The following is a 16,635-nucleotide window of genomic DNA, read 5'->3' as shown; positions in this document are numbered from 1 at the left end:
CTGTTATTTGATAAATAAGAATTACCAATAAGCAAGTAACAATAGTGAAATATTAGTTTAACTATTAAAATTATAATTTTATAGAGAAGCAATTTGGTTTTTAGGAGCTTAAATCTAGTTTTTTCTTCACAGAAGACTGAAAAGTTATAAACTACAATTATTCTATAACCAATTTTGATTTGCTACATTTCAAAATAACCAAATATGACTGACAACTAATGATCTATAAAAATTAGAAAAGAAAATATAAACCCAGAGTTAGGAGAATGGCTCCCCTAAACTTCTTCCAGTGAAAAAACAGTGCATGCTCCTTTTTCAAATCAAGTCAGTCACTTTCCTTATTTCACTTTTTAGATGAAAATTTTTATTAGAACCAATGCATGAGAAGATACAACAATTCATCTAAAATATATAAATTATAAAGAACATTTGCTTTACCTAGTATACTTAGGCTCTCAGTCTGAAAAACTTTCTGAAGTGGAGGAAAGTAAATAACTAATAATTGTCCCATGATGGATCCAAGAACTGCGTAGCAAAACATTTTATTACTGCAGAGTCCAATCTCAAACACAGACTTGGTCTGTCGGTAGAACAGAATTGGATTATTACTTCTCGGTCATAGAAACAACTACTTTATTATTACGTTCACCTCTAATTTTTAATAAGCTGGACTGAATTCTACAATGGCAGTTAAAATGTCCTAAGCTTTGACATGCTGACAGAAGTAACAGGAAAAGACTAATATACAAAAAAAAAAAAAAAAAAAATTATTCTTGTACTTCTAATAATACTTCCTTCTAAAAGGAGACCAATACCATCTTAACAGAACTAATGAGATTTGTCCTATGCCTGGATAACGTTAACCTGAAAATAACCAGATAACAACAGAAGAAAAAAAAGATCAGGTGATAACACCTGTGATTTACTTTGATTTTCCAGTCAAAAATAATGCTTATCTTTCAAAATGCCCCTTCTCTATTATGACACGTTTGTAGGCACATGTTTGCAGGAAAGCGGTATCTGAGGCTGTAATCTATGGCTACAAAATCAAGGAAAGCTGAAAACCCATAATCTTTGCCTGTTTACAATTAGAAAGTGCTTTACCCAAGTGAATCAATCAGCATACCTGGGATCTGGAACTTAGTGCATTGAACATGTCAAAAAACACAAAGCATGTGAAGGTCATTGTTGTGTCTCGGGGTGTTATCACATTGTCTCGTAGCTGCCAAGAAAAAAATGACTGTCAGTGGCTGAATTTAATGGACAAATACTGCATACTTTTAAAAGGTTAATATTTTCTTTCCACTCAGATAAAATAGCTTTAGTCTTATGATATAAAAACAGAAGCTACCTAAATTTCCTATAGGCTATTTTAATGTCTCCTAATGAAGATGTAGTCACCATAAAGTAAAAAGTCTTCTCACAAATCATATAATGGATATTAAAACAACTTTCATTTTGATGATGATAAAACAGTTATGTTAAAGACTCAGATTTTCTAACATCTCCCCCAAATTTCATATATTTTTATTGTATCTGATAATCTCTGCAAATTTAAATTAGTCTAATAAATGAATTAGAAATTCCCATAACCCACAAAAACTAAAATCAAACTATATTTAAATGTTTTTATTATCACCCTGACTAGTGTGCTCAGTGGGTTGGGCACTGTCCCACAAAGCAAAGGGTCACTGGTTCAATTCCAGCTGGGGCACATGCCTGGACTGCGGGCCAGGTCCCCAGTTTGGGGTGTGCAGAAGGCAATCGATCAATGGTTTTCTCCCCCAAACTGATATTTCGCTCCCTCTCTTTCTCCCTCCCTTCCTCCTCTCTAAAAAATAAATAAATCCTTCTAAAAAAATAAGAATGTTTTTATTATCAAATATTTCAAAGAGCTCTCCTAACTTCCCAGCCTTCCATGTAACACATGAAAATAATTGAATCCTATCATATGGAATAGATGTTAACAAAGCAGCTTATTCAGTGACTTTTACCTCCCTCCAGAAGACAAACAAAGTCCCACAAACAATGATTATTGATGAAACAAGTATTTTAAGTATAAGGTTTTTGGTCAAAATGCTGTCCTTCCAGTTGCGTGGAGGTTTACGAATGACATCTTTATCCACTGGTTCTACTCCAAGGCTTCAAAACAAATAGAAAAGTGAATTACTTTAAAGTTTTAAGATTTTGGATTTGTTCCTTTCAAATCTGACTAACGTTAGTAATCCAGAAAACTAAATGCTTTCCTATAAAAATAAAGTGTTAAATCATAATGGAAACCTTGGTTATGGTTACTTGAAAATAACCACAAATTTTACCACTTTCTTCTTTTATCTATTGGGCACAGCTATATAGGAGATAAAGAGTCCAATTTCAAAAAACTGTCCAATTTCATTTCCCTATAAGTTTGTTTATTTCAAATATGGCCTGAAATACATGGCCTACCAACTGGACTTTGAAGTATCTTTCCTGCAAGGAGGTTCCAACTAGGAGAATATGTTGCAATGGCCACTGACATGTATAACTCAACTACTCTTTATACTGGGAAGTGTTATCTATGGCCCCAATATTATAAAAGAAAATACCTAGATATTTAGGTCCTTTAATACTTTCCCTAACTCTCTAAAATTGGCAACAAAACCTAGCTAAATAACACTAAACTCAAAGATTTCTCCATTACATCTCATTACTGGAAACAAAAAGATTACTTCCTTAGGACAGAGATTGCCCCAATCTGTTCTCAGTGTAAGGCTGGGCACTGAATAGAGGGTAAAGGCTCAGATCCATCATGGATGAGTGAGCACCCAAAGAAAATAATGATATGCACACAATTTATAACAAACATGTTGATACACAGATTTCTAATGCTGTCCATGAGTTAAGTCTTAAAACTTAATTATCAGGATATCATATCTTGCTTATCTTCTAGTTTATGCATCAAAAAACTCTTACCTCTGAGCTGGAGGTCCATCCATGATAATATTGATCCACAAAATCTGCATGGCATTGAGAGGATTAGGAAAGTTCATTAATGTAGCCAATGAGATTAAAGTTAATGCTGCTATACTCCTGTTGAAAAAAAGAGTCATTTAAAAAAATCTGTCAGCATAGTATAATTCTTACTAATTTTAAGATATCACTTTTTTATCATTTAAAAATATCATGTTACTACTGTGCTTTTAAAGAAAACCTGTAATTCTAAGGACATTTTGAAATGAGGAGCTCTTACAACCCACAGCATTTTAATAAAGTATCTTCAGGATGTTTACACAGCAACAACGAACAGAGGAAGATTTTAAAAATTGAGTGCAAAGGTAGCTGTTGTTAGAAAACAACAGTTTCAACAATATTTTGGTAACTGTTTTTCCAACTACAGAAAAGCCCTTTTATTTTTAGAAAAAGATATGAAGAGGAAACACTAAAATTTGACGTACTTCAGTTATTTCAGAGCCATTAAATAAACCACAAAGATTTCCATACTTAGATGGTAACACAGACACCTAAGTATCACATTAAAAACCTATTAACCATGCCATTTTTAATTTTTGAATTAATTTTCATTTTGGAAAACACATGGAACAACCCGCAGAGAGTCCAGAAGCTTCTAGGCATTCTGCTTGAATTATAATATTCATGTAATTTATCTATAAAACTCATGGTGACAAACTTCTTACAAACTTACGTGCTCAGTTGGAATCTAACAAAATTTTTAATGTTATTATAAATCCCTTTACCCTCTTCAATTGCAGACCTGAAATTTAAAAAAAAAAAGTGAGAAAGTATTATTGCATAAAAATAAAGATATCCATACAAAAACACTAATTTTGAAAACAAAGTTTCAATTAATATAACACATATATCACTAAAAGAACCTATTATTTTCTTTACATAATTAAGATTAGAAAAAAATATGGAAACATGAATCCAGCAAGAATTACAGTAAATCCTGATAATAAGCCCCACCTGAACTAATTTCATTCTACAATATTAAAATTATTATTCTTAAAAAGATTTCAACATTAAAATCACATTGTCAGTCTACAGAAGACATAATACTACACACTTATAATACTAAAGTAATAATCTTCTTAATCCAAGTTTATTTTTCTTAGACATTTAAGATGCACACATGGGGGTTAAATTAATGTATATCAGGAAATAAATGGCAATGGGATGTGTAAGAACTACAGAATTTAAACTATCTTTTGTTCCTATACATAATTAGATGTAGTAAAATTATATTACAAAAATTCATGTAAATTATCTTTTTTTTTTTTGTTGAATCTAGGAAAATAGGTGCTTTTAAAATAACTCCCCCTTCCGTCCAAAATTTTTATACAATTCTAAGAATGGAAAGAAAAATCTTCTATCTTTGCAAGAGCTTGGCAATTCTGAGTCTTGAGTTCCCACATGCTTCACTCTAGGCCACAATGGGTTAATGAAGCACCACAGTCATACCATTAGTATGTATCACTGAAATAAGTAAGACTCAGGTTGGCAGATAGGTGATTATCAAAAAACAGGATTCAGGTGACTCCCACCTGAACACTGTGAAACTGAAAAATGACATACATTACATAAGAATCTTAAATCAATTAGAAACTGTGGCTAGAACAAAGTTACTGTAACTTAATAAACTATCATTGACAACATGAACAATTACTGACATAAGAAAATAGGTATGTATGAAAACTTGATTATTTTTAATACTTATTATGCAGCCATGCACATGCCTACTTCTGATAGCCTGGATTTAACTAGCATAAAGACCCCATAAAGGTTCACTGCTATAACACCACACTTAAGGCCAGAAAACTGTGACTCCTGATTGGCACTCAGTAGATATTTCTTAAATGAATGGCACTGCCATTTATTATGTCCTTTCCATTCCATTTAGAATAATTTTCTCCAAAACTACACGCTACGCCATAAAATAAGATTAACTGATCTAGTAAAATAGTTAATTCATCCAATGTTTAAATATTGCTCATTCTTTCCCACCTGAATTGTCTGGGGATGAGGTGGAAGAAAGGATGGGAGAAGATTCTCTGATACGAATCAGGGAACACTGAAACAAAACTTACATTATTGTTTGGAAATCATCATCCACCAGGATCATGTCGGCTGCCTCTTTGCAAACATCCGTGCCAGTCTGACCCATTGCGACTCCAATGTCTGCAGCCTTCAGAGCAACTGCATCATTTACTCCATCTCCGGTCATGGCCACAACTGATCCATTCTTCTGTAGAGACTACAGTGGAGGAGGAAGGGAGGGGTTAAGGAGGAATTCTGATTAAAATGTTGCTTCTACAGAGAAAAAGTGATAAACAAACCCTCTCTATTTTTTTTTCACATAATTACAATTGGAAATAGAGACCACCAAGTTTTCAATAAATTTCAATATACTGAGATCTTAGGACAAAGCTTTAAAAAGTTTCCTTTAATATTCCCAATGTGTGAGAACTGTATGTCTGAAGTCTGATCTAGAGTTAATCATACAGTGCATCTCAGGGACAGTCTTGCCTTCTAGGGAACATCTTGCAATATCTGCAGACATTTTTGACTACCATGACTTGGGGGATGTGACTGACACCTAGAGGACCGAGGTCAGGGATGTTACTAAACATCCTACAATACACAGGACAGCCCCGCACAAGAAAGAATTATTCAGTCCAAAATGTCAGTAGTGCTCAGGCTAAGAAACCCTGCACTAATACAATAGAAGGCTATGGTGATTAGTAATTTTAGTCCATGAACTAACGAATACTATGTCAGTTGTGTTGTGTGTGTGTGTGTGTGTGTGTGTGTGTGTGTGTCTTTTATATATATATGTACATATTTATATAACCTTTTAAATATTGTTTTCACTCATAACATTTTTTTCTTGATGTATTTATTCGGTTTCTAAGTAATTACTGCTAATCACACTGGGATGATCTGACTATGGACTCCTGTCAGAACAGACTTCTACGCTGTTCAATTGTTTAAAAAAGACTGTATTTGCAGATGTCTCATTAAAGTTTTCTTTTACATCTTCCTCGTGTGTTTGCTACACAGTACTTCTGACTTTAATGCTCTATCAAATATTCTTAGTACAGTAAACAGAATGAAAGACAAGAAGTAGCATTTTGGATATAAAGATTAAACAATCTGATTCTTAGAGACCTACCTTAATAATTTTCATCTTGTGCCTTGGACTAGCTCTGTAAAATACTGCAACCTGTTAAAATACAAGAAACAACAAAAATCTTCAATGTTAAGAAATACCAGAATAACCCACATGCTTATAACTAATGATTTTTTTTAATTATGAATTTAAACTGTATTTAATTTGCCACAGAGATCAAGCTTAAGCAATATGCCACATGTTTATTAAGATACTCATTTGACATGGTCATTTCAAACTTTACCAAAGGTACCACAGGAAATGCACAATCTGAGGAGAAACAGCCTTACTCTTGAAATGTTTCTGCGATGGAGAAAGGGAAACTTTCTTGCACCTGTTTCCCCTTACACCTGCACACAACTAAAACAGACTCTTCCCTTTGTTCTGTCTCAGGAAAGAGAAAGAAGAGCTACTTCTCCATACTTGCAAAGCACCCTCTGAACCCCCCCTTTTTTTTTTAACTGTGAAGTGTCTGCTCATTCTGTTTTATTTAGGTTAATTCATTAGGATCTTTCCACTGTCTCTCCAGCTGCTTATATGATCTTTTCTCTCCAAACCAAATATTTTAATCCCTTTTTCTGATCCCATCTCCTGTCTTCTGAAACCCTCTCCTTGTGCCCCAAAGTCAGTCATCAGTAACTAACAAAATTCCCCAATATCCTTCTTTTTTCCACATTGCTTTAACCTCATTTTCCCATAAAACATGGGCCATCCCTATAGTCCTCTCAAATAGTACAACCAGGAGAGCCTAGAAAGGGTAAGTGTCCTCCATTCTCCCTTCTTTATTCATAAAACCTCAGTTTTGAATGCCACAGGAGACTACACTTCCCTCTAACTACCAGCATTCACTGCTGCAGAAGGGTCACTCCCCAGTTTCACAAAGACTTGAGCTTCTGCCTCACTGTCTCTCCAACAACACTGGCAAGTCATGGTGATTTTAATATCTACATGATATACCATTCTCTTTCCTACGCTCATAAAGGATTCATTCGTACTAGTTTTCTCTCCTTACACTTTCAATTGATCCTTTTCTCCGACCCCACTCTCAGCTGAAAATCTTGTTTCCTATTTCAAAGAAAACAAAAGCAGATGAGAATTTTCACAATTTCAACCATCCAGTATCTGTCTCCAGGCACCATCCTTTCTTTCTCTCCTTTTACTAATGCAAAGCTGAAGACTCACTCGGTGTTTTGCATGTGGTAGGTAACACTGAACAGAGTAAAATTTGTTCTTAAAACACCGGGATGAACAGGTTCATCTTTTTCACTGAGTAAAAATATTGAAACTTAATAAACACAAAGTAATAGCCTAAAGAAATTAGATATTTTTTTAAACATCTAGAAATGAGTAAAAATTAAACTACATCACTGTATCACAGAGCTAGGATTAAACTTGAGGGTAACTGAATTTCATCTATTAATAATCTTTGCACATTTATGTCTCTTTACTCAGAAAAGGGGAATATACTGATGAAAGGCGAGTACAGAATAGAATCACTGCAGTTTGGGAGCAGAAGAGGAGAAGGTAGGATGAGGACAATAGTAAATGGAAAAAGGAGAGTGGGAAAGAAGTAGAACTTTGTTAGAAAAGGAGAAAGGTTAGGGAACAGCATGGGAGGAAAAGATAAATCATTAAAGGGAGAAGGGAAAGGCTATGCACTTTCAGAAGCAACTTGTAAAAGGGACTTTTCTCTTCTCCTGGGTGTTTATTTTTCAGTGTCATAGTTGTGGTCAGTACTCCACAGTTCTTTCGATCAACGTTAACATACAAGGTGTACTAGGAAAAGAAAATTTTGAAAAATAGAAAATAGGAAAATATTAAAGGAAAGATTAATTTTTAAAAAGCATTCCCAGCATTAAAATAACCTGCCAAAGGCCCTCAAATCTTCCAAGACATATAAGTGTTACCTGATGCACTGACGAAAAAAGAAGTAACTAAAATAGATATTTACAACCTACCAAAAATTAAACAGCACACAAACTGGGATTATATTACGGGGACCTGGTTAACAGGTTTGACAGAAATACAAATGCAAGTACTGCTATAAAAAATGAAAAACAAAAGAGGATGTTCCCATTTAACGATGGGAACTACAGAACAAACTGTAAGAAACCATAAACAAAAACAATGAAACCTCCCAGATGGACTTATAAATAATTAAGCAAAATTCAGTTTTTATACTACTTTTTAATTGGCTCCAGGTCAAAAGGACAGGGCAATGTAAAGAGACTTGAAATGTGTGGTTAAATTATGGAAAGGGAAAACTGAAAAGCATCTTAAGGAGGAACAGAATTAACATGATTTAGTACATGTGGAAAACTCTCAGTGAGCGGACAATTTAGAAGAAGAGTTTTGTTTTTAACACTAATAAATGAAAAGCTATTCAAACTGATCTGAGGTAAAAGTATAAGACCAAAAACACACGTTGGCTATAAGAGAGTTACATAAAGACAAGTGGGGGAAAAATACATCTGTTGGGGTGATGAGTGGGAATACGGGGGAGGCAGAAGCAGGGAGCCCAGCTAAGCTCAAAGGACTAAAAAAATTTATTAACAGTATTTAGAGGAAAAAAAAAAAAGACAGGTATTCAAAAGACATGAAATACCTGAAAGAAAGCCCTGGTATTTATGAAACTTCTCTTTAGAGTAGGATGACTTGAAGCAAGTCAATGAATGCGCTTCTCACTAGGCTTATGTTTTTTTTTTTTTAATTTTTTTATCTTCTTTTGAACATCATCAGGATATCTGCCATAATTAACTAATGCATAAAATCTCTTTTTGGAAAAGACCAATGATGTAATTTGTCCAGGCCAATGATGTAAATTGTAATTTGCTTCCCCTTTCTCTAACTACCTTTAGCTTGGTTTTCAGATCATGAGCATTTGTTATCAGTGCCAGAGAGTGAACTAAAGAAAGCAAATAAAATTTTCATCTGTTGGTTTCACTGCTTATTAGCATTTCTGGGAAAGGGTCTGGAAGAAAGGGTTAAACAAAGGTCAAATTAGAAAAATGTTTAATTAACTGCAGATTTCACATATATTTACTAGGGCATACTCTGTCCCAATACTCCCAGGGAACCTAATACAAGATTTATTCTTTTGGGAACAAATGTCAGAAACCATTAGGAAAGGACACACAAAAAAGTCCTGTTCAAATATGAAAACACCTTTTCTACTAAACTTAAAACAAAGCGAACACCCACACTTGCTCCCATATGCTCTGAAAATAGCATTAATGAGTATATAGAGCTTGAAAAAGAGAAAAAGAAAATGTAGAAGAGCGAACTGTGCATTTTGAATAGTAACAACATCCAAAATCTAACTGCAAGTGAGGCTGGAGGTGTAGGGATTTAATGCTACTGCATGAAATGTAGTTTGTAGAAACAGAAGCTAAAACCTTTTCAGAGGGCAATTCATCAATATGCGTTAAGAGCTTTACAAATGTGTTGACCATTGGTCTTATCATTTCACACATAAGAATTTATTCTACAAAAATAAACTGAGTTGGGCACAAAGACTTATGTACAGTAATGTTCAATCACTCAGTAAGCAACAGATGATGTACTCTGATTCACATGGGCCTGGGCTCCAGTCCCAATGCCAAATCACCCCTCGTCAGCTTTGAGACTTCAGTTAAGTCTCTGAAGTTCTCTGTGCCTCAATTTCCTCCTCAGCAAAAACAAAGTTGCCTATCTTTTATAAGGCAGCTGTAAGGAGTAAATAGATAATATATGTAACATATGCATTGCCCTCACGTGGTTGCTATTATGATTATCCTTAAAAGGTATTATTTGTGGTAACAAAATATAAATCGAAGCTCAAATTTCAAAAAGCAAAACAATGAAAAACAAGAGTTATATAACCATATACCTGCTGTGTGTTTATATACAACACAGTATACCCGAGCAAAACACTGTTCAGCCATTAAAAAAGATGTTTTATAATAATATCTAAGATTTCAGAAGTGCTAGAGTTCTGTTAAATGAATGTTCAAGTTTATGACACTATAAAATACCAACCAGACTTTGTGAAACTCACAAACAACACAGGTTTTGTTAAACATTTGAAAAAGAAACACAGCTTAATTTATTTTATTATCTTGGATGCTCTGTGGGTGCATAACTTCTGAGTATCTGGACTGCATTACAAGGAGTTGTTTTTCTTTGCCTTAGACTGGGAGAAAATACTTCACATCAAATATCTGATAAAGGACACTAAAACCTCAATAAGAACACAAACGCAATTTTTTAAAAATAGGCAGGGCAGACACTTCACTAAGGAAGATATATGAATGGCAAAAAAAAAAAAAAAAAAAAAAAAAAACCATGAAAAGATACTCAACATCATTACTTGTAAGGAAAATGCAAATTAAACCCACAATAAGATACCACTATATACCTATCAGAATGAGAGGTAGGAGAAATGACTACCTCATTTGCTAGTGAAGATGCAGAGCAGTTAGAATTTTCAAACATTGCTGATGGAGTTGCAAAACAAAAAAACCACATTATAAGCAACTTAGGAGTTTCTTACAAAGATAAACATACATTAACCATATGAACCAGTCACAATTCTTAGGTATTTACTCAAGAGAAATAAAAATTTATATTCATGCAAAAACCTACATTCATATGTTTATAGTATCTTATTCATAATCTGCAAAAACTGAAAATAATTCAAATGTCTTTAAACTGGTGAATAGATAACACATACCCATACAGTGGAATACTACTCAGCAAACAGAAAAAGAACTGCTAATATGCACATAGACACAACCACCATAGATAAATCTCAAATGCACGTGCTAATAAGTGAAAGGAACAGATTCAAAGGCCTCATACTACATAGTTTCATTTTTAGAGCATTCTGAAAAGAATGAAACTACTGGGACAGAAAACAAACCAGTGGTCGCCTCATTCTGGAAGCAGAGGGAGGAGCTGATGACTAAAAGGCACAAGAGAATCTGGAGCGTGATGAAAGTGTTCTATATCTTGATTGTGGTGGTAGTTACGAGACCAAACGTCAAAACTTAGAACAGTGTATTTACAAGTGTGAATTTTACTGTATGTAAACAATACTTCAATTTTTAATAAAAGTAGTACATATTCATGCTGTAATTAAAATAGAACAAAAGGTTAAGTATAAATTAATGGTCTGTACTTTATAAATACAATACAACCTACAACCACTGCTAATTTACATAGTACTTTCCTCTGGAGAAACTTGGTTCTTGCTAACATAAATTTGCAATGATAGTCATAATGATCACATCACAAATACTCTCAATGATAAGAGTGATTTCAGTGATAAGATTTCATTTCAGGATTTGGACCAACAAATTTGGTGGGCATGTCCTAACTGTTCTCAAATAAATAGTTTCATTTTCAAAGCAGTAGAAACAGTAAGACTTAGTATAAGGCCTTTCACCTAAAAGGCTTTAGTTTACACGTACCTTTGGCAGTATTTGTGAAAGCTGCTGGACATCCATTGCATCGAGTTCTTCTCCTGAGACTGACTGAGAAGTTTTTGAATACAATCCCAAGCGACCAGCTAAAGAGAAATGGAAAGAAAAAAACATAATTAAACAAATTGGTTTTGTTTGACAGGCTACTCAACATAACGCTCAGTTAATACAACTTATCTACTCACTTTTAAGTATAAAATGCCTCTATATCAAGGAATTGCAAGACAAACTACTGATAAAACAAACTTATCTGAATTTTAGAAGTCTGGGGTTTTCTGTTTCACACTTCTCTTTTTGTTTAAATTTAAGAGTGGAGAGTTTTCACAACTTAATCCATCATCAAACCTAAAAACTGAAACAAGACCAATAAGGTCTGTTCAGTAGCTCAGTTCTAATGAAGATCAAAGTGCATTTTAAGTATCCAAAGTCAAATGAAACAGTGGTTGATCTGTGGTAATAATGTAGTTGTATGTAAATGAAAATAAATGCTGTAAGTATTTCAAAGTATAATCTTCCCAACCATTTTAACGTTTCTAGTGACATTCTTTGATATCATAAAGTGTGAAACTCCCATCGCACTCTCTCTCCATATTAATAAAACCAGAATTAACGAACTTTTGGCAAGCTGCTTAACTTTATCAGTATGCATTATAGTTTACAGGCCCTGGGAGATTAACTTTCATGGCTTTTTTTTCCCTTTTACTTCTTAAGGTAATCATAAGTGGCATTCAAACAACACAGGCATTTATATGATGAGATAACAGAAACATAAACATAACTATTTTCTTTCAAAGTAGGTACAAGTCTGCTTTGAAAATACCTAAATGAAAAGGAAAAACCTAATTTTCAGGTTTCTTTTCACATGCATGATCTAGTACTTTTATTCATCAGCAAAGCAGATTATGAGGTTAAAAAATAGTATAACCTTTTAAACTAAAGTTTTGTCCCACAATTTTATGCAGAGTATGAGCTAACAAAAGAATCAATTTTAATTATATAAGTAATCTCAATATTATGTAAACACATTTCATGTCTAATGGCTCACAACACTATGCACTGCAGTAATTTTTTAATAAACTATCAAAAACAAAAGGAAGCAGTCTAATACCAATTGCAACTGCAGTCTCCTGTGAGTCTCCAGTAATCATTTTTATCGATACACCTGAGGCAATGAGTGTTGTAACAGCTTCTTTCACACCAGTTCTAGGAGGATCGATGATTCCCACCAGGCCAAGAAATGTCAGCTGTCCCAGTTCAGGACCAGAAGCCAACGCAAGAACTTAGGAAATAATAATAAAAAAAAAAATGTGAATCCCAAAAACATTAGAATTTACTTGACAAAACCTAGAGACAGTAACACTTCTCAAATAAATCACCTACAACTATGATGTCATTATGGTTATTATATAATCTCTAAAAACCAAAATTATGTGGTAAGACATCACAGTTTAATGGTTCTAGAAATAGGGTTGCTTTAAAGTATTAAAAATGAAAAGAAATAAGACAAAACTGTTAAGAAGAGAAGGCAAATGAGAAACAAACAGAATGTTTTCATATAGTAACCATATGCTGTTCCTTTCAACATAAACTACTGGCTCTTTAGAAAATACAATTAATTATTTGGAAAAACTATACTGTGTTAAGCTTTAAAGTCAATTTTAAACAAGACACCTTTGAAGGTGGCTTTTACTAATGTTACCTTCAGCTTTCCAATTTATAGGTCTGTATAACAATTCAATAGCTTGAAGAGAAGGCTATATTAATTAATTAGATACAATATGCAAGAATTTCATATACCTAGGAGGTAAAGTTGACTGTAAAGTGATTACAAAACCACTAACATAAACAATAGTTTGGATTCCTTCATCCTTTCCATAACATTAACAAGTATTTCTTATTTGCAAGTCTGGTAATGTAAGAGTATAAATAATACAACCCTACCATTATTTTTTTTAACTTCTCATTTATTTTATTTGAGGTTTTTGTATATATATATATTTTTTTATTTTTGTTCTAGTACAATTTTCCCAAACCCTACCATTATTTATAGTTAGCTTCCTGTCATCCTTGGGCACTTAAGATATAGTGCACAAAGTACTGCTCATTTCCAAATTATCATTTAGTTTATTCTCAGAATCCTGGAACCTTATGAGCCAAAGGGATGTATCTCCCCTTGGCATACTATTTGAAGAACCTTCTGAAGAAAACACACACACACATACACACACACATGCACGCATGCATGCACGCACACGCTAACTAAACATACGCAACCCATGGGGAAAATGAAGTATCCATTCTTATTCCAGCAGAAGATATGGAAGATTACAGTTTTGGGGAAAATTAGGTTAGAAGCAAAAACTTCCATTTTTCCAATGTTAAGAGTCATATACACGGTCTGTCCAGAAAGTATCCAGACATATACTATGAAAAATAGACACATTTATTGAAGAAGATACAAGATCCAAGAAACACTATACATAGGACAATGAAGTCTCAGTAGCCTTCAAAGTAGGCACAGTGGGACCTCACACAGTTCTCTCCCAACTGTAGCACAATGTTCCTTCTGCTCTGGTAGCAGAAGCCATGGAACAAATTTTGCCACAACGCATTTCATGCCAAGATCCTGTGTCATAATCTCAGACACAGCAGTTTTTAGAATCCCCAGATCAGCTTCTAGTTCTCACCCTGTCAGTCGCTGATCTTTGTTGATTGCAGCCTGGACACGTTCAACATTCTCAGGTGTTCTGCTTGTTGCAGGCCTTGCAGAATGTGGATCACTTTCAACAGATGCTTGACCATCTTTGAAGCATTTGTGCCACACTTTTATTTGTGCTGCCCTCATTGCATCATCCCCCAAAGCCTTCTGAATCATCCGAATAGTTTCCAGAGGAATGTTCAAGCTTAATGCAAACTTTGGTGCATATTCATTGGTATGTTCTCTTGCTTTGAATGCGACGGCCACACAGTACAAATGCTCACTCAATGGCATTATCACCCCCACTGACTAGTACAGTGAAGTCGTCATTGTTCATGCATGCACGTCCCCGTCCACTCTCCTTGGCTGCCAGGTTATATTAATGTCACACAAACCATTTTCGTTGTGTTAACAATGCCTGGACTTTTTCTGGACAGACCTCATTCCTAACTATTTATGTACAATAGATGGGCCACACATCTACGTAAACAGTTAGGTATAGGACTTCACCTTGACAGTCCTTGGTGTTGGAATTGAAGCAGACAGTAACAGAAGGGGACAGTACCAGTTTGTGTCAGCAAATCCTAAGGAAGGGTGATGAGCCCTTGAACTCCCAATGGAGGATGGTATTAGCCTAGAGGTTAGTATCCTATATTTATTTGCTTGCTTCTTTAGAACAGATGAAGACCTACTGCTACTGCTTGGGACAAGGTAGGTAAACCTTTTTCATGTGGAGGGTCCCTAACTAAAACATAAAAACAAACATACTGAAATTTCAAAATTACAAACCGTATGTACTTAAAAAAAGTTAAGTACATATCAAGTTAAATTTAAAATCTTTCTGTTCTTCATTACAGTGATTTCAGGGGGAAGAGGAAAATGGAGCACAAGCAGAGGAAGTGGAAAATATAAGAAGTAGGAGATAAATGACCAGAACATTTTCCACAGCCCTGTGAAATAAAGATTTCTCCTGTACCAACTCTGGTCTATTTCACAATATTTCAACATCAAACCACACATACACAAACTTCCACATTCCTCCAGATGAAAAGAGTTAGAATAAAAAACAAAGTGTGAAATCCCTGCTCCAAAAATTAAGAAAAACAAGCAGCACATGCCAGACCTTTAATACTTCTTCAAGGTGTCTAAATCCAAGCCAACTTTGAAACCCTCTTGCTGTGAGCGGCTAAGAATACCAAAACTCCACTCTCAAGTAAAGCCACAAGAATACCTTTCTAAACCTGTAGATCAGAAAGTCTATAAATCTATACAAATGTTTTATACACACAAAAAGCCCCTGCTTAAGTGAACTATGAGTAGGAAGATTTTTTTACATAACTTGTGTCCTCACCCAGCTATTACAGTGCTTGGCTTCCATTTTGTAAAAATAATAAAATTAAGGAAGCCAACTCTTCCAAGTTCCTTGGGAGAGACTACGTAAGAGTGTGTGTGTAGGTGTGTATCCCACAAGCCAGACGACTATTCAGAAGGTAAAAACCAGGTATGGCCCAACCTCTGCCTCTTGGATCCTACACGTGGTGTCCCTAGGAGAAGCGGCCTGACGGGTGTGCACAGCAGACCCCCTCTCTCACCCTGCCATGTTCAGTCAGGAACACAAACATCAGCAGAACCTGGGCACTTCCTTAACTCTGGTAAATGCCAAGGGAAGAAAGCAGATGAGGAACAAGCAATCATCTCAGCTTAAAGGACATATTAGGGGCCTAGTACTTCAATATTTAATAAAGTATTTTAGATCTATTAACAAATAAGACAGTCAAAGTAATGAAATAAGGAAGGACTAACATCCCTTGACTTCCACCCATCTCCCTTCTTATAAGATAAACTTGTTTAAAATAAACTTCTGGCATCTTCCTAGAGATCACTGCAGATCTACAAGATCTAGAGATTTCATATTCTGCAATATTCCAATTTTTCCAGGGTTTGAGGGCCAATTAGCCAACTAAAGCATGGCACTTCAGAAACAGTGGGGTCCTACAAAGTCTGGACTAGAGCTGGACAGCTGAGATGTGAAGCATAAATTCATCTGCAATTAACAGACAGCATTACCTTTCCAAACTTGGGGACTAGGCTGAAGTAACCTTACCTCTGAGCCCTGCTGAGCCCATTTGTGCCTTCTCTTGTTGGTACAGATCTCTCTGCTGCTGGGTGAGTGTCAAAGTCTGCCCTTTGCTATGGTACGTAGTACAATACTTAATCACCTGTTCATAAGCACCCTTCATAAAACAAATCTCTGGTCCATCCTAAGAAAAAGCATAGCAAATAAATTCGAATTAATTTCAACTTGTACG

The 16,635-nt window shown here is 34.8% G+C and overlaps 1 protein-coding gene across 5 annotated transcripts in view; it reads right to left on the bottom strand.

Annotated features, from left to right (window-relative positions):
• ATP2C1 (ATPase secretory pathway Ca2+ transporting 1) overlaps positions 1–16,635 on the bottom strand; it is a 133,567-nt gene that overhangs the window by 16,058 nt on the left and 100,874 nt on the right. For all 5 annotated transcript variants that reach the window (XM_054595163.1, XM_054595166.1, XM_054595164.1 and 2 more), the window contains 10 exons: positions 16,431–16,587; positions 12,737–12,907; positions 11,617–11,714; positions 6,170–6,220; positions 5,085–5,251; positions 3,683–3,751; positions 2,953–3,069; positions 1,995–2,142; positions 1,127–1,222; positions 439–580 (listed from right to left, as the gene is read on the bottom strand). In XM_054595163.1, the coding sequence (XP_054451138.1) occupies positions 439–580; positions 1,127–1,222; positions 1,995–2,142; positions 2,953–3,069; positions 3,683–3,751; positions 5,085–5,251; positions 6,170–6,220; positions 11,617–11,714; positions 12,737–12,907; positions 16,431–16,587 (1,216 nt within the window). The remainder of the gene's footprint in view (positions 1–438; positions 581–1,126; positions 1,223–1,994; positions 2,143–2,952; positions 3,070–3,682; positions 3,752–5,084; positions 5,252–6,169; positions 6,221–11,616; positions 11,715–12,736; positions 12,908–16,430; positions 16,588–16,635) is intronic.

Source organism: Pteronotus mesoamericanus, unplaced genomic scaffold, assembly GCF_021234165.1.
Source record: "Pteronotus mesoamericanus isolate MK-2021 breed Mesoamerican mustached bat unplaced genomic scaffold, CSHL_Meso_final scaffold_54, whole genome shotgun sequence".
Lineage (NCBI taxonomy): Eukaryota > Metazoa > Chordata > Mammalia > Chiroptera > Mormoopidae > Pteronotus > Pteronotus mesoamericanus.
This window is presented reverse-complemented; position numbering and strand designations above follow the sequence as displayed.